Source organism: Electrophorus electricus, unplaced genomic scaffold, assembly GCF_041902795.1.
Source record: "Electrophorus electricus isolate QZ-2024a unplaced genomic scaffold, ASM4190279v1 Scaffold47, whole genome shotgun sequence".
NCBI classification, from domain to species: Eukaryota; Metazoa; Chordata; class Actinopteri; order Gymnotiformes; family Gymnotidae; genus Electrophorus; species Electrophorus electricus.
Window position 1 is genome coordinate 1,160,296 of NW_027658765.1, and position 17,769 is coordinate 1,178,064.

Consider the following 17,769-nt stretch of genomic DNA (forward strand, 5'->3'; position numbering starts at 1 on the left):
TTTCTAAAAGGCTACTGACATACGTGTTTGGTTTCTGTACAATGTCAACAGGACATTTGTGTGGAAATCTCACTTGAGTGGTTGGACACTGGAGACCCTCTAGAATGGCGTCCATTTCTGTCGTTGCTCTGGCACACTTCAGAAGGTCAAAGTAGAGGACGTTTGGTTTGTCACTGAAACACGAGAGGATGCAGGAAACAAATGCAGCTTGACACATGAATATTAGCCAATTAAATAAACAATTTTTATTCAATTTTTTGAGTATGTGTATCAGGATTCAGTGCTGGAGAGTCACACCACTACCCAGCTAAGTGTTCTTTCTTCGAGGGTGAATTGGACTGGGGTAACCAATAAACTCTGCAGTGTTGTGACACTCCTAGACCTGAGTTTGGACCCCTTGGTTTAGAGACAATCATTAAACACAAGTGATTTGATTGGTTCCACTTGTTGCTGTGCAGTGCCAATCATGAAAATCTTAAAGCTAAAGTCTAACCCATCTTGTCTTGTTGATGTTTCATGTTTCCACATGATTTGCACCTGCACAGCTCCATTGTAACCCTAGTCCGACTCACTAAAGTCCATTCGAAAGAATACTGACGGTGTTCCTTACATACTGGGTGTGCTGTTTTGGTATTCCTGTGAAGATATAAATACTTATCCAGTATGTGAGGGACTTACGCATTGACTCCAGCTCCACAAAACATCCCAGTGGAGTTCTGGGGCAACACGACATGACGAGAGTCTCCAAGCAGCCACGCTGTGTTAGAACCTCCGTTAGAAGGATATCTCACAAGCCATACATGGGTAAAAGACCTTCCGCTTGAGCCCACAATAATAATGATTTTTTTTCCCCCATGAAAGTGTAGTTGGAAATGTTTCTTACCCAGGGAGCGAATAAGAATATAGGTGACAATGGCAGCCACAAAAATAATACAGCAGATAATGTCTGCACATCTCCTGAACAAAAACAAGAAATATTATTACACATTGCATGATTTAAATTATGTATTAAAGTTATTTAGCTAAGTGAAATAACTTTATAGTCTTAGTCTAGATCTATGGCCTTAGTATAGTTCTTGTATAGCGTTAATAACAGACATTCTGTGATCCATGATGTGTAGAGCTTTAAATGGTTTTTTAAAGTCAGCTGATGTGGAGGAGTAAATCGGAGAAGCACTGAGAGATTGCCGGACTCGCCTCTTGTTAACTGGTCGCCTGAAAATGGGCTCATACGGAGGAGGTTCCCCTGAGAAGATAGAATTGAAGAATATATATATTCTATAAATTCTAAGTATATACCATTACATTAGAATGAATTTAAACCTTTGAAAAACATATATTCAGTCACGCGTGTCTGAACCTTTGACCGGTACGCTATATTTTGTCTAACACATTTTATATACAGTTGTCATGGAACGCTCCCCTTCACACTAGCCATGTGGTACGGCCCGCCGCGTGCAGTGGGAGTTCATAGTCTTGTTTGTAACCACGCCTGTGTAATTAACGCGCAACTGCACATGGTTTAGTCTTGTAACGTCTGTGTGTTTAAACCGCTGTGGGAGTGTGCATCTTAGTCGGTCAATGCCCATGTTCGTGTTCACATAGTTCGTTATCTGTATTCGTGTTTTATGTTCACTGTTTATGTTGCATATGAGCGCCGGTGTCTTTATCGTGTGTTAATACACGTCTGTCCGTCCTGCTCCTTGTCCAGCGACACTAGGGCCGTTACAACACTTTTCTTTTTTTTTTATGACACCTTCTGCACACATACGCTTTCGATCTGATACACAGTTACAGATCGTACACTATATAAATGTTTTTAATATAAGGTAGACCTACCAAGTACGTAAGAACATTTATTATTTTAACATGAAATGTACAAGCTAGTTTTGTACATTTTTTTTTTCTTTTTTAACCATTGTATTTGACGTATGGGTTCTCATAAAATCTTTGGCATATGGCTATATCTGGAAAAAACAACAACAACAAAACTCACCGCAATAATCTGGCATGCTGACTACAGTACACTCCCTTGCACTTTCGATAAGCGCCATCACACAGAGTCCGCAATGTGTAATGTTTCAGTAAAAAATAATCTTGCATTCGATAATCTATTCTTATGACGCATCATTCCAGGTTATTGACACATTGTGATGTTGGAAGTCACAGCACGTTCTCGTTCTTAGCTCATCAACAAAGGCAGCTTGGTCACGAGCACCTGCTTTCCATGCTATGGGATGCTCGCGCTCAATTTTCCATGTCCTGTATCGAATATTTAGGCCTATACGATTAAACTGTCCGTGGTTACTGTGCTTTTAACGTACAAAAAAAGCTACACAAATAATAAAATAATCTTTACATAATAATGTAACCTTAGGCTTATCGCCAAGATGTAACCTGTGAGGCTAAGTGACAACGTCTCCCGTCCCCTACCTAAACTACGTCTACACTGACTATGAGAATAGTAGTATAGTATAGTAGTTCAAGAGTATAGTAGTGATATGTGATAACAATTTGATTTGTTTATTTTAAAGACTTTCTAAAGTTGCATGTATATAACCAAACAGGCAATTTACATGAGTTTGCCATCCCAATACTTTAAATTTTTACAGTAAATATATTCAACATTATATTATGGGTACAAGGAAAAGTGATATGTAGTGAACCAAATAGATATTTAACAGGCTTTTGCCATCCTATTACTCCAAATTCCTACAGTAAAAATGACTGAAAGTCATTCATGAGTACAAGAGAAACTGTATTTCAAGAATTTAATGAAGTGATTTGATAACAATTTGATTTGTGCATTTCACTCAGCTTCATGTAGTGATATATAGTGAACTGAATAGACATTTCACAGGATATTGCCATCCTATTACTCTAAATTCCTACTGTAAAAATGACTGAAAGTCATACCACAGGTACATAAGATAGTGTATATCAAGAATTTAGTGGAGTGATCTGATAACAATTTGATTTGATTTATTTATAGAGCTTCAATTATTACATATATGGAACTGAATAGACATTCGACAGAATTTTGCTACTCCATTATTCCAAATTTCTGCAGTAAAAATGACTGAAAGTCATATCATGGGTACAGGAGGAAGTTTATTTCAAGTACGTAGTGGAGTGATTTTATAACAATTTGAATTGTGTATTTTATAGATCTTCGAGTAGTGATATATGTTGAACTGAACAGATGTTTAAGAGGATTTTGCCATCCTATTACTCAAGCTTCCTACAGTAAAACACTTGAAAGTCATACCATGGGTACATGAGAAAGTGGATTTCATGAATATTGTGGAGGGATCTGATAACAATTTGACTAGTTTGTTTTCTAGAGTTTCAAAAACTGATTATATAGTGGAACGAATACATGTTTATGAGGATTTTGCCATCCTTTCATCTGTGTGCGCGTGCGTGTGTGGTGCTGTTTCAGGGATCGGAGAGACAGGCACCGCTCTAAGAGCAGGGACAGCAGAGGGGACAAATCGGTCACTATCCAGGCTCCTGGAGAGGCCCTGCTGGACACAGAGTCCACACGTGGAGATGATCGAGTCCGTGTTTTCACTTCATACCTCGTCCAGCCTGGAAAACCATTCCACTATAGCTTCAGACCATAAAAAGTCTATAGTGCTTCAAAATATGAATGATTGACTTTTTTTTTTTTTTTTTTTTTACTGAAATGTTGGACTGGGCATCTCATGTCTCCTCATGCAGTGTCAGAAATTTTGCTCTAAAATCTCGCAGTACACATATACGCAACACGCGTATAAAAACAACCAATAGGAAACAGCCTGCCATAGCTCACATGCCAACTACAAATAACAGCGGTATAGCGAAATGAGCATGAAGTATGTGGGACACAAAAATATTTTGTGCAGTTGTGGCAGCAGATAGAATGCCTTTTTGATTTCACATTTGTTGTGACAAAAGCACAATATCTTAATGATCTAGCATGATAGTTTCCAGAAAATCTGTAGACCAATATTGAGAACAACTATCGATGGAGCACTGTGCCATGGAGTTTGGTCAAGGTTTCAGATGCATCGTCTTGTACAGTTTGAAATGCAAAACAATGTTTAAGACTGCTGGAATTGCACAGTGCAAAGGCAGGTTGGGGTGAGTACCAATGTTAGCTGGCATGCTTTTGTTGTAGACTTGATGGCCAATTCATTGTCTTTTTTCCAAGTCAAGCTTCCACACATTCACGCTTGACACTGTAACCTCATCAGCATGGTATGTTACTCTACAAGTCAAGTTTTCAGAACCAGGTGAATGACATCTCAAAACTATTCTTGAACGTCCTTTTTCAGATTTGAATTCCTTACTGAGAAGTTTGAAAGAACTTAGGAGTCATTGTTGAGTTACGAAAAAATGTGTCTGGAGTGTGAATGGCCATCATAACTTGCGTTTTTCATCGGAGCCTTGCTCACTAAAGCTGTTATTTTAACTAAGCCTACTCGCTAATTGAGTTACCTAGAGAGGCAAGCTTGTTAAGGTTTAATTCCCGAAGTTTGGGCCCTGCTGTCAGCTTGTATGTCAACACGTAGCCCCCAGGAGAGAGAGTTTCGCCTGGTTTGGGTTCCTACGTGACAGCAAGGATTGTATTTTGCACTCGAAAACTGGAATCAGATTGTGAGCTAAGAAAGGGGGAGAGAGACAAGTACTCATGCATGTGAGCACACAGCTAGACAACATGGAAAAAAGACACCCAACATGCAGCAGGAGTGGCTAAAGCCATACAGAAAACCAGGGTTTTGCCATCCTTTTACTCCAAATTAAAGTAAAAACATTGGAACGTAATAGTATGGATACACAAGAAAGTGTATTTCAAGAATATATTGGAAGGATTTGATAACAATATGAATTGTGTATTTTATAGTGCTTCAACTATTGCATATATGGAACAGAATAGGCATGAACAGGATTTTGCCATCCTATTATTCCAAATTCCTACAGTAAAAATGAGTTATACCATGAGTACATGAGAAAGTGTTTTTCATGAATATAGTGGAGTGTTCTGATAACAATTTGGTTTGTTTATTTCATAGAGCTTCAAATATTGCATTGATGGAACCATATAGACATTTAGGAGGAATTTGCCATACTTGCCATACGTCCTTCGCCATATGCATTCTTGCATTTTTCTCTTTGCTGTTTTCTGTTATAGTCATAAATTCTACATATATTTATTGAGAAAATCCTTTAAAGAGGCGCATGTCCATCATCACGTTTTATTTGTTTGGCTTTTTTTTTTGGTTTTACTATTGGAAACAAAATTACTTTTTTTGCATTTGATGTTGATATCATTATGGCAGGCTTTAGTGGAGGTACTGGTGTCTATATTAGATGATTAAATACACAGCACCAGCAGTTCTGAATCTTTGTGTTAAATAATCTATGCTGATTGTCACGATCAGTCCCTTCCATGTTCCGTGTTTTCCATGTCTTGTGTTTTGTTCCGTTCCACGGTTTCATTTTGTCCTCACACTGATTGCGTACACCTGTCCCTCGTTTCTAGTTCATGTATTTAAACCCTGCTGTGTGCCTTGGTCGTGGCTGCCTGTACACGGGCATCTCGTCGTTCCCGGAAGAAGTAGGCTCACGTTTATTTTGATAACGACGAGATCCCAGGTAAGCGTCTACCCGTCTTGACCAACGCTGCAGGGGGGAGCGGCCTGCAGCGCAAGACGTGAAACCACGGAAAGAGGGAGTCCAGGAGGGTGGCCAATCTTGACATTATTACACTCAGGAATTAAAAAAAATATATTGTAGCATCCCATGAAATGTGATCTTTCACACATAATGAGAGAGGTTGGCAAAGAACTAAAACTCAATTAAATATATCAACTTCCCCTTAAGCCTCTCATATACTCCACATTTAGGAGCAAGCCTACTCCTACACAATAAGCAGTGCGGTATATGAAAAGAGTAGGCGTATCAAATAAACAGAGCAACATGGTTAAGGTCCAGCCAGATATGTAAATGTTTGCCAGAACATCCAGTGTGTGTCTGCCGTTCGGTCAAAACTGGATCAGTCCAGAGGCCGCCCCGTCAGATCTCTTTTGAACAAAACAGTGGTCGAAATGCTGTTGAGAACAGTTTTACAGTTACAACAACAGAAAAAAGACTCAAATATATGCTGGATGGTTTATTCATTAAGGGAGAAAGCTGTCTCTCTTGTGGAGGATTTGCCACAGAGACCTGGGCATGTGGTATGGTCTCTGCACGGTGCCGTCATTACGCTCCAGACCCTCCACTAGAGGAGACAGAAACATCACAGTGGAAATAAAAACAATATAGTCCTGATGATTGGCATATGTGTAGTAGCTTGAGAGTGAAATGTGTGTGTGAAGGATTACTCCATATATCCCTTTATGTGCTCGACTGTTTCATTAACGGAAGCGAATCCAGGGAGAGAGAAGTCTGGAGGAACGTCCTGCCAGTCAAAGCTAGGCAGACATCTCCCTAGTTCTGGGTGGAGGGAGAGACAGAAAATAATATGACTAACAATTAAACCTGCTGACTTATCACTGCAGGTATAAGTACTTTCCTGGTGGTTTGGTTATGTTTTGGTACATAGCATAGTCAAACTGTTACAAAACAGAATGGACAAATTAACAGGTAGTTGTGTAATCCTGCTGTCTTTACCTGGTTTACTTGGCGTGTAGAAATATGGACAAAGCTCTTGATTGAGGATGTCTTGGACACTCTGTAGTGGAAATGCATGTGAAAATCTCATTAACATGCAGAATGCTATGTATGCACAAATGCTATGTATGCGTGAGTGGCTAAGCCAATGCATGAATTACATGTACAAAGAGTTGCATATTGCAAAGACTTTTGATACGACAAATTCTGTTCTGTCAAGAGTGAGGTGAGGGTTTATTTCTCAGAGATGAAGCTGGTTACATTGCTTATTTGCAGTGTGAGGTTTTACCAATGTGGTTTGGGCGAGGTCAAGTCTAGGGTCACAATACTGCTGCTGAAAGAAGTCTTTAGGCAGGGCATTTGGGGCATACGCCTCTGGGGGCAACTTCCAGAACTCTGAAGGGCATTTTTTAACACAGACCTGCAAACCAACGCACAAACACACAGAGTGAAGGAGATCTTATTTGAGTAGCTAAACACAGTGTTGCTTTTTATATTTCTATCTACACTATTTACACATTGTTCATTGCATGATAGAGCAAAAGGCTCCCAAACCAAGCAGCAAAAGGAGACCCAAGCCCCCAGACTTACAAACTGGCATTCACATACTACATGCTAAACTGTTTTGTAATAAATGAGTCTCATGTGCATATTTCTAAAAGGCTACTGACATACGTGTTTGGTTTCTGTACAATGTCAACAGGACATTTGTGTGGAAATCTCACTTGAGTGGTTGGACACTGGAGACCCTCTAGAATGGCGTCCATTTCTGTCGTTGCTCTGGCACACTTCAGAAGGTCAAAGTAGAGGACGTTTGGTTTGTCACTGAAACACGAGAGGATGCAGGAAACAAATGCAGCTTGACACATGAATATTAGCCAATTAAATAAACAATTTTTATTCAATTTTTTGAGTATGTGTATCAGGATTCAGTGCTGGAGAGTCACACCACTACCCAGCTAAGTGTTCTTTCTTCGAGGGTGAATTGGACTGGGGTAACCAATAAACTCTGCAGTGTTGTGACACTCCTAGACCTGAGTTTGGACCCCTTGGTTTAGAGACAATCATTAAACACAAGTGATTTGATTGGTTCCACTTGTTGCTGTGCAGTGCCAATCATGAAAATCTTAAAGCTAAAGTCTAACCCATCTTGTCTTGTTGATGTTTCATGTTTCCACATGATTTGCACCTGCACAGCTCCATTGTAACCCTAGTCCGACTCACTAAAGTCCATTCGAAAGAATACTGACGGTGTTCCTTACATACTGGGTGTGCTGTTTTGGTATTCCTGTGAAGATATAAATACTTATCCAGTATGTGAGGGACTTACACATTGACTCCAGCTCCACAAAACATCCCAGTGGAGTTCTGGGGCAACACGACATGACGAGAGTCTCCAAGCAGCCACGCTGTGTTAGAACCTCCGTTAGAAGGATATCTCACAAGCCATACATGGGTAAAAGACCTTCCGCTTGAGCCCACAATAATAATGATTTTTTTTCCCCCATGAAAGTGTAGTTGGAAATGTTTCTTACCCAGGGAGCGAATAAGAATATAGGTGACAATGGCAGCCACAAAAATAATACAGCAGATAATGTCTGCACATCTCCTGAACAAAAACAAGAAATATTATTACACATTGCATGATTTAAATTATGTATTAAAGTTATTTAGCTAAGTGAAATAACTTTATAGTCTTAGTCTAGATCTATGGCCTTAGTATAGTTCTTGTATAGCGTTAATAACAGACATTCTGTGATCCATGATGTGTAGAGCTTTAAATGGTTTTTTAAAGTCGGCTGATGTGGAGGAGTAAATCGGAGGTATGGTCTCTGCACGGTGCCGTCGTTACGCTCCAGATCCTCCACTAGAGGAGACAGAAACATCATAGTGGAAATAAAACCAATATAGTCCTCATGATTGGCATATGTGTAGTAGCTTGAGAGTGAAATGTGAGCTAATAATGTTTTTTATAATTCTATTCTCCCTGAAGTAAAGGGACGAGACCATACAAGCTTTCGACTGTGTGTGCCCAATGTCATTATGAACTGCTGGAATGAAGAGAGAGAGTGTGTGTGTGTGTGTGTGTGTGTGTGTGTGTGTGTGTGTGTGTGTGTGTGTGTGTGTGTGTGTGTGTGTGTGTGTGTGTGTGTGTGTGTGTGTGTGTGTGTGTGTGTGTGTGTGTGTGTGTGCAGCTTACAGAAGCAGAGGAAAAGGGTGTCCACACACATGCTGTACACACTAAAGAAGCCCTGCGCGATGAAATAAGCTCCCACAATCACCGTCTAAAAAAACAGCAGTAGTAGATATACATGCTGGGCCTTCAGTATTATGAGAGGAACTGCTGTCCAGAATAAATGTGTAAATCATGGTTATTTACAAACAAAGTGACTTTACAATCACTGTCAATAAGCATTTTGGAATCTAAAAAAGAAAGAACCATTTCTTCAGTGTACTGAATATGCTGATGTTTTGTTCTCACACAGACGCAAGTGTCAGCACTTGAGCTTTTCTGAGGTTACAATACGTACAATAACGGGCAACCAGTAATAATGCAGCAGCTGAAGCTGGAAATTGTCAGATGGCAGCCTGATTCTCCCAGAGAAGAAGAAGAAAGCCAGCAGACCTTACAGGGAATGTAGAAAAACCCTCAGAGTTACCTATTAAAGTGTGTTGCCATGTGCCATCATGGTCAGAATGTGATGAAGTGTAGTATGGGTAATATACACATGACTTCACTCTATATTTCTCACCTACAAATCCGACCACTAGCACCTTGCAGGAAAACAGCAGCGTGTCTGTAACACAGTCCAACACCACCACCCTGTGGACAGAGGGACATGGTCAAGGACAACGTGCTAAATATGAGCTAGAACAACCAGACACAAAAATGACTGATCAAAATAGCTAATGTCAACAAATATGTATACAAATTAAAGTCATATTCATATGAATATGTAATGATAAATTCCAACATTTAATATTTTTGCCTTAAAAATGGAAATGGAAGTAATTTGTTCCACAACAGTAACATTACATCATTTATATACACACAAACCCAGATTGTGTTTTAGACTAAAATGTAATTCATGATAAGTAGAATCTTTACATTGCAACTCTCTTCTTTACCTTTAAACACATTGAAACAGCGTTTCAAAGCATTGTAATCGCGCTAAACACTGTTTCAGGGCAAGAGATTGTGTTTTAGACTAAAATGTAATGCATTATAAATGGAATATTTATATTGCTACTCTGTTCTTTACCTTTTAAACACATTGAAACAGCATTGTAATCGCCCAACAACACTGTTTCAGGGTAAGAGATTTTGTTTTAGACTAAAATGTAATGCATTATAAATGGTATCTTTACATTGCTACTCTGTTCTTTACCTTTTAAACACATTGAAACAGCATTGTAATCGCCCTAAACACTGTTTCAAGGCAAGAGTTTGTGTTTTAGACTAAAATGTAATGCATTATAAATGGAATCTTTACATTGCTACTCTGTTCTTTACCTTTTAAACATATTGAAACAGCATTGTAATCGCCCTAAACACTGTTTCAGGGCAAGAGATTGTGTTAAAGACTAAAATGTAATGCATTATAAATGGTATCTTTACATTGCTACTCTGTTCTTTACCTTTTAAATACATTGAAACATTTTTCATCAGCTTACACTAATGGTCTTTGTAATGATGAGCATTAATGATTAGAGGGGGTATCTCCCTCAATTATAGAGTGGATGAACTCTTGTTATGCAATTGATTAATTGACAGAGGTGCTGCAAGTTCAGGAGCCTCTCAGTTGGAAAGGTGTAGGAAATACTGCAGTCAGCAAGGTATCAGCAAGCACTTAGAGTGCCAGAGAGTCTAAGAATAGAAGCTGTTTTTTTCTTGGCCTTCTGTTTTTCAGTGTGGCAGCATCGCTGAAAGGTCAAGATGTTGTTTTAGCACACAGAACCACCTTTGAGTAACGCAAGACAAAGAACTTGTCTTTTCTGAGAAGCGTGTAAAGAGAAAGCAATCACTTGCTAAAGCCTGCCCAAAAAACAATGGCATCGATCAGGGCTCTGCTCTGCTTCAGAAAGAAATATTCAAAATTAAAACTAAAACAGCAGTAGATGTTTTAAAAAAAATCAAAGCTCTGTGATTTAGCTAATTTAGCTAATTGATGGTTATTATGGCACATCACATTCAGCCTCAAAGAACAAACAATCTCTCTCGTTCATTTGGTTAGTAGTCCTGTTTTCATCTTTCCATAATGGTATATTCTCTTGCCCTTCAGATTCCTTCAGTGGGATCTCCCACTCCAAGAAGGTTAAATTTGAGAATCCTGCACGGGGCGGGAGCCCTGGCCCTCGGATTCGGGCGGGGACACCCTGGCCCTCGGATCCGGGGTTCAATTCAATCGATGGCTTACCTGCCATGGTCTTTTCCCCCTCTGGAGCCTCGGACGAGGCTTCGTCGTCGTCTTCCTCCTCTTCCAGCTGGCAGGGCGGAGACGAGGCATTGACCTCGCGGCGTGCTGACGGCTATCAGAAGCGGGGCAGCCTCAAGAGGAAGAGAGAGGAGGCACACAGCAGCAACAGTGTACAGATCCTGGAGGAGCTCTCCTCCCCTGGGTTGTCCAAGCGTGTGGCCAGGGGCAGCGATTGCGAGTACCAACTGGTGCAGAACGAGATCCTCCGCTCCGTCTCCAACAGCTACGAGGTTTTGGAGTCCCTGGGCCGTGGAACCTTTGGCCAGGTCGCCAAGTGCTGGAAGCGGGGCACCAGTGAAGTAGTCGCAATCAAGATCCTGAAAAGTCATCCGTCCTATGCTCGACAGGGCCAGAACGAGGTGGGAAAGTTGTGCCTGCTTTAAATGAGCTATTGATATGGCCTAGAATCAGCTGTAGCCCTGATTCTGTTATTGTTTGTTTCAGTTTTACAACATATGTTCTGTTGGTGTCAGATGTGCTAACGCACACCATGGAATTTGTATACAGCCAGGGTAGCACAGAAATACTTGTTTGGCACACTAGTTCTAATTTTCACTAGTTCAGTAGGAACTAGTTCGGATAACACACGGACAGCTTGAAGCTTACTCTAAAAAGAAGATTTAGCTTCAGTTGTGTAAGCCATGCCTGTTTGGATGTGCATTAAAAATGTTATTGTTATGAAAGAGCATTAATCTGCATTGTTTGAGTACCAAAAGCAAGTTCATGGGTTCATTTCCAAGGGACCACTTCCATAATTGCATCTCCCAAATCCTGTAGAAGTAAATGGTTGAAGGGAAGTACACAAAGTGCTTGATGCTATTGAAAATAAGTAGGCTATTTGTCAGCAGTATCAAACTTTGAAGCTGTGACCACGTAGCTTCGGCTTAACGCGTATTCTGTCTTCCCTCCTTTGCTCCTCCTCAGGTGAGCATCCTGAGCCGGCTGAGCAGGGAGAACGCCGACGAGTTCAACTTCGTGCGCGCGTACGAGTGCTTCCAGCACAAGAAGCACATATGCCTGGTGTTCGAGATGCTGGGGCAGAGCCTCTACGACTTCCTCAAGCGCAGCAAGTTCAGCCCACTGCTGCTGAAATGCATCCGGCCCGTGCTGCAGCAGGTCGCCAAAGCGCTCATGAAACTGAAGAGCCTGGGCTTGATCCACACCGACCTCAAGCCCGACAACATCATGCTGGTGGACCCCGTCAGGCAGCCGTACCGCGTCAAGGTCATCGACTTCGGCTCAGCTAGCCACTTCTCCAAGGGCCCCAGCTACCTGCAGTCCAGATACTACCGGTGAGGGACACGTGCTGAGGCGTGTTAGAAATAAGTATGCACTCGTTGCACTCTAGTGTGCTTGAGAGTAGAGCTGCATGTTGTGGACAGTTGTAATAACCCTGCTACACATTAAAAGCCTATGATGAGCATTACAGTTAACTGGAGCACGATTGATTTATAAGTGGTTTATTTTTATTGGGTCATGTGAGTGCTGTTATTTAGCAAAACACCTAATGAACCGTCTTCGGTGTCTGAGATTAGTTAGGATGCGCTGAACTGCAGGCTTTGGTAATATCAGTATTTAGCAAGTCTGTACAAAACCGCTATTACATTGTAGCTACACTGTTAATTAACAGTGTAATATACTGAGTAACGGGTGTTTAACTGCATTGGTACTCTGTATTTACTTAATGCAAAACAGAACATTATTGTAGTGTTGGTGCATTGTAGTGTTGGTTCCATGTTACACTAGAATAGTGGGTGTGTAATGTCTAGGAACACAAACACCCCCCCCACGGAATTATCAGCCGAGGCTGATTTCATGATGGCGATCTCTGTGTTTTTGGTCCAGATCGCCTGAGATCATCCTGGGTCTCCCATTCTGTGAGGCCATCGATATGTGGTCCCTGGGCTGTGTCATTGCTGAGCTGTTCCTGGGCTGGCCCCTGTATCCCGGAGCCTCCGAATATGATCAGGTAAGCACATGGTCCTTTGAGCTGTGCCTTAACGCCCGTACAGCATCAGTGGTGCAGACCTGTAGTGGTTTTGTGGCTGTAGTGATATGTGTGTGTGTGTGTGTGTGTGTGTGTGTGTGTGTTTGTGTGTGTGTAGTTTGACCTTTTAGCTGCTTTGTCGGCCCGCTCATTTTTAGGATTAATATAAATGAGTTTCTATGGCCTGTTTTTTTAGACATGCACTTTGAAAATGAAAGGATTAACTCAAAATAAAGTCATAATCCTTTTGCCGTATGGTGTCTCTGCAGATCCGTTACATCTCCGAGACGCAGGGCCTACCAGCAGAGTGCATGTTGAGCGCAGGGACCAAGACGCACTACTATTTCTACTGCTACCCCCTGTGGAGACTCAAGGTTTGCCTGTCTTCAAATGCCAAATGCCATGTGTTTTTTATAAGGGACGTAACTTAATGACTTCATGTAACTTAATGGTGGAGCTGAATGGTTTGTTTTTTCTTTCCTTTCTCCAGACACCTTCGGAGCATGAGGCGGAGCGTGGCATCAAGTCCAAAGAGACTCGGAAGTACATTTTAAACTGCCTTGACGACATGATGCAGGTTATTTGGGCTTTTGTGCGCGTAACTATACGCATTTCTTTTAGTGTTGCGATGTGAAATTGAAGAACGTGACAAAGGGCTCCCGCAGCTCACATTATAGAGCAGGTAGAACAAGGTGCTAGCTGAAAGGTCGAGCGTTTCTGCTGTCATAATGAGTAGCGCATGTAAGTCGCTCTGGAGAACGGCATCTGCGAAGGGCAGAGCAGTGCGTAGAAATTTGCTGCAGAACTTCGTTCGTATTGGGTGCATTGCCGCCCTCTGCTGGTGAATAATATGACTCACCCATGGGTCTCTCTCGCAGGTCAATATGACCAGTCTGAAAGGCACCGACGTCTTGGCGGAGAAGGCCGACCGGCGGGAGTTCATCGACCTACTAAAGAAGATGCTCACGCTAGACGCTCACAAAAGGATCACGCCAGTGAAGACCGTGAACCACCTGTTTCTGACCATGACCCACCTCCTCCACTTCCCTCAGAGTGCACAGTGAGTTGCTCCAGGCCTTCCAATCTACATGTCAGTGTTTCAAAAACATTTTAAGGAACACCGTGTTAATTTAGAAATCCAAATAGCATCAGAGTTTCTCTGCTAGTACTGTAACCCCCCCCCCCCCACCTGTGTGTGTGTGTGTGTGTGTGTGTGTGTGTGTGTGTGTGTGTGTGTGTGTGTGTGTGTGTGTGTGTGTCTCTCGCTGCAGTGTGAAATCTTGCTTGCAGAACATGGAGATCTGCAAGCGGCAGTGCACAGGCTTCGACAGCAGCAAGACCCTGTTTGATGGTAAATCTGATGCCCACTTTGGTGCTTCTTTTAAATGTTACATTAGGGTTGGCTTTTTGTTTGTTTGTTATTCTTCAAGTAGATTTAAAACATCACCAAACTGGCCTCCGATTCCACCTATAAAAGAAGACAAAAATGGTTTCAAATGCAAGTGTTCTACCAAATCATGTTACTGCTCAAATGTGATCCACAAATGGTGAATCAGGTTGTTGCCTAGTATTCGAGTAGCCGATAAAGAGGCCCCTCTACCGTAGTTCAAAACGAAATTCCGTTGAATCCAAACTTCATTGTGTAATTGTTGATCATTGTAGCTGAGGTTTTTGTGTCTCTCGTTCTATAAGACCAACACTATGCTTTCTTCTATGGTTCTTGTATGTGTATTTGTGGAAAATTCAATTCTACTTGTGTTTTTGCAGTACACAGTACTTAAGCAGACCGAGAACTCTTCTTGGTTTTTCAAGGGTTGCGACTTGTGCAATATTCAGCACATTTAAATAAATGTTTCTTTCTTTTCCTAGACGTTTTCCAAACACTTGATTCTTTATGACATTATGAAAATTTCTTTCTTTCCTCGAGTACAAACTCGAGTCCATCATTCATTGGCTGATATGTTACTATCATACATGTATACATGCAGACTCAAGCAAGGAGTTTGTAATGGTGGTACAACTGTGTTCAGGTCATTTGATACTTTTTATTGATAAAGATGTTCTTTTCCAGACTCAGTAGGGTTTTGTTGTTTTGTTTTGTTTTTTGTACCTCTATGAACATTATTGAATAATATGCCTTATAAGGGAATCTCTAATTAAGAGAATCATGTGTTTACATTTGGAATAAATTACATTCTGATAATACCCTAGCACCTGAGTCATACACGTTTTCTTTAATGAAAGGGGTTCAAACCTCTCCTGTACACCAAAGCATCCAAAGCCAAGTCTTGGAGGATTTGTCTGTCAGTCATTAAAATATCAGTTCACAGAAAGATGGATGAAACATGTTTTACTTTGATGAACTTTTTACCTTGGAGTACTTTGTTTAGTGTGAGAAGCTGTAAATGTGTCCAGTCCTTAAAGCATTATTCTGATTTTTCTTGTCCCCTCCATCATTTTCATGCTCTCCTTGTAAGGGCTGTGAAGATGCTCAGCAGAAAATGAGCTGCTCAGCTGCAGAAGAGCACTTCAGCCTACATTTCAAGCCAATTCAAATTTGAACTCCTACACTGTCTTCTCACATCCATTTCTTTTTGAATGTCAGTTAGGACATCAAGATGAATTAAGCACACTAAGCCCAATACTAAGAGACTGGTAGAGTGGATGAGCCACAGAGCAGGACACAGCACTATTTTTGCTTCAGCCAGTGCTAACTTGATGCAGTCTTGCTGCTTGGGGATTTTGCAGGCTTTGACTTCTTGGGTGTGTGATGAGGATTTTGCTTAAATTAAACTCCTCATAAACACGTATGACCAACCTGTGCCTATGCTCTACCAGGACCTCATCGCGTACTTCTCTTTCAGTAACTCGGAGCCTGTGTTTTTTTGTTTTGCTATTTCTGACATGATTGGGCAACATTTTCCTTTTAATGTATATGTGGAATCCACAAAAATTATACCCACTTAAGTGTGCTTCAGCATAAATAAGCAGACACTGCAGTTTGGATTATTTCTAGGGAAACAGGAAAATATAGTATCTTTAATTCGCTGCATAACAGTTTACATTAATTATTAATCATTCGTATGTGTTGACAGTTGCAATAAACAGATTAAGAAAACATGCCGTGAAAATGCTGCCGTGTCCGTATTATAACAGAAATAATGCAGCTTCACTGAGCAGATCATCCATAAAACTTGCTCTATATGGATTTTATGAATAGTATGTTAATTTTGTTTAAAAAGACGATGAGGCCTAATGGGAAAGGCTAAAGTGTCAAGTCGGACTTGAATTCAACGACTCAGGTAACATTGGGCTCTCTAGCTAGGTTAGCTAACAGACAAGCTGTCTATTTGAGATGGTTAACTTAGCTAGTTCACACATTACTTATGCACATCTCTTGCGGCAACAGATTCTAATTTTCATGGCGATGGAGCACGTTAGTTAACTTGCAGATTAACTGCCAACTATTTGCTGTAGCTGCAATTAACGTTATTATCTAGCATTGGCTCGCTAACCGTCGGATTGCTCTAAAAGAGCTGTGACAGCTGCATGTCAGTCCTCGGTCGCTGAACTGTCTTCATGTCTAAGCACGGATACCTGTCGATAATGGGATCATTTGGGGGAGAATGAAGTGTGAACTAGCTAGGATAATTAGCTACTATGGCTAGGTACCTGTCCGCCAACGATGTGGCAAATTTAAAATACTGCAGTTCTTTCGTATAAAGGGAAGCTTAAAATTGTGTGGCATGTGACCTTTTATCTTGGCTGCTGGCTAGCTATTGTAATTAAGTTGAATTTCAGCTTGGACACCTTTATAGTAATTGATGGTTATTATGACACATCACATTCAGCCTCAAAGAACAATCTCTCTCATTCGTTTGGTTAGTGGTCAGTTTTCATCTTTCGCTAAAGTTATATTCTCTTCCCCTTCAGTTTCTTCCAGTGGGATCTCCCTCTCCAAGAAGGTCAAATTTGAGAATCACGCGTCTGGCGGGAGCCCTGGCCCTCGGGTTCGGGCGGGGTCGCCCTGGCCCTCGGATTCAGGGTTCAACTTGTTCTATGGTTCACCTGGCCTGGTCTTTTCCACCTCTGTAGGCTGTGACTTGGGTAATATTCAACACATTTTTAAAAATGTTTGACAGTTGCAATCAACAGATTAAGAACACATTTTGCAGGTTAATTACTATAGTGGTTGTGTTTTTTAAAATCTACTTCTATTTTAGCTTTAATTTTGAATAAAGCCCATAACTAGATCTGCATGGCTTGCGGCTATTGTAATCAAGCTGAAATTGAGCAGAGCTAAATTATTTAAATAAAGCGCTTTCAGGGTGATGTGGAGGCAAAACAACATGGAAGATTGTGATTTACATCCGCTTGATTTTCTTGAGCCTTCTTTCTGCAAGATTAAGGGTGGGAAAATCAACAGAGAGTAAGTGATGAATTTAACTAGCTGGCATTAGATAAATCACAGAATTGTGGTTGTGTTTTTTAAAATCTACTTCTGTTTTAGTTTTAATTTTGAATAAAGCCCATAACTAGATCTGCATGGCTTGGGGCTGTTGTAATCAAGTTGAATTTCAGCTTGGACACCAGTATAGTAATTGAAGGTTATTATGGCACATCCCATTCAGCCTCGAAAAACAAACA

The 17,769-nt window shown here is 41.0% G+C and overlaps 1 protein-coding gene across 1 annotated transcript; it reads left to right on the plus strand.

The window, feature by feature from the left end:
• The first annotated feature begins 8,886 nt into the window (after window positions 1–8,886).
• Window positions 8,887–17,334, plus strand: LOC145656104 (homeodomain-interacting protein kinase 1-like). Its single transcript, XM_081709514.1, has 9 exons — window positions 8,887–8,891; window positions 11,143–11,494; window positions 12,060–12,427; window positions 12,981–13,104; window positions 13,392–13,496; window positions 13,613–13,699; window positions 14,001–14,182; window positions 14,394–14,473; window positions 17,056–17,334. Exons 1-9 carry the CDS (start codon window positions 8,887–8,889, stop codon window positions 17,259–17,261), a joined length of 1,509 nt encoding a protein of 502 aa, XP_081565640.1. The 3' UTR covers window positions 17,262–17,334.
• Window positions 17,335–17,769: the final 435 nt, after the last annotated feature.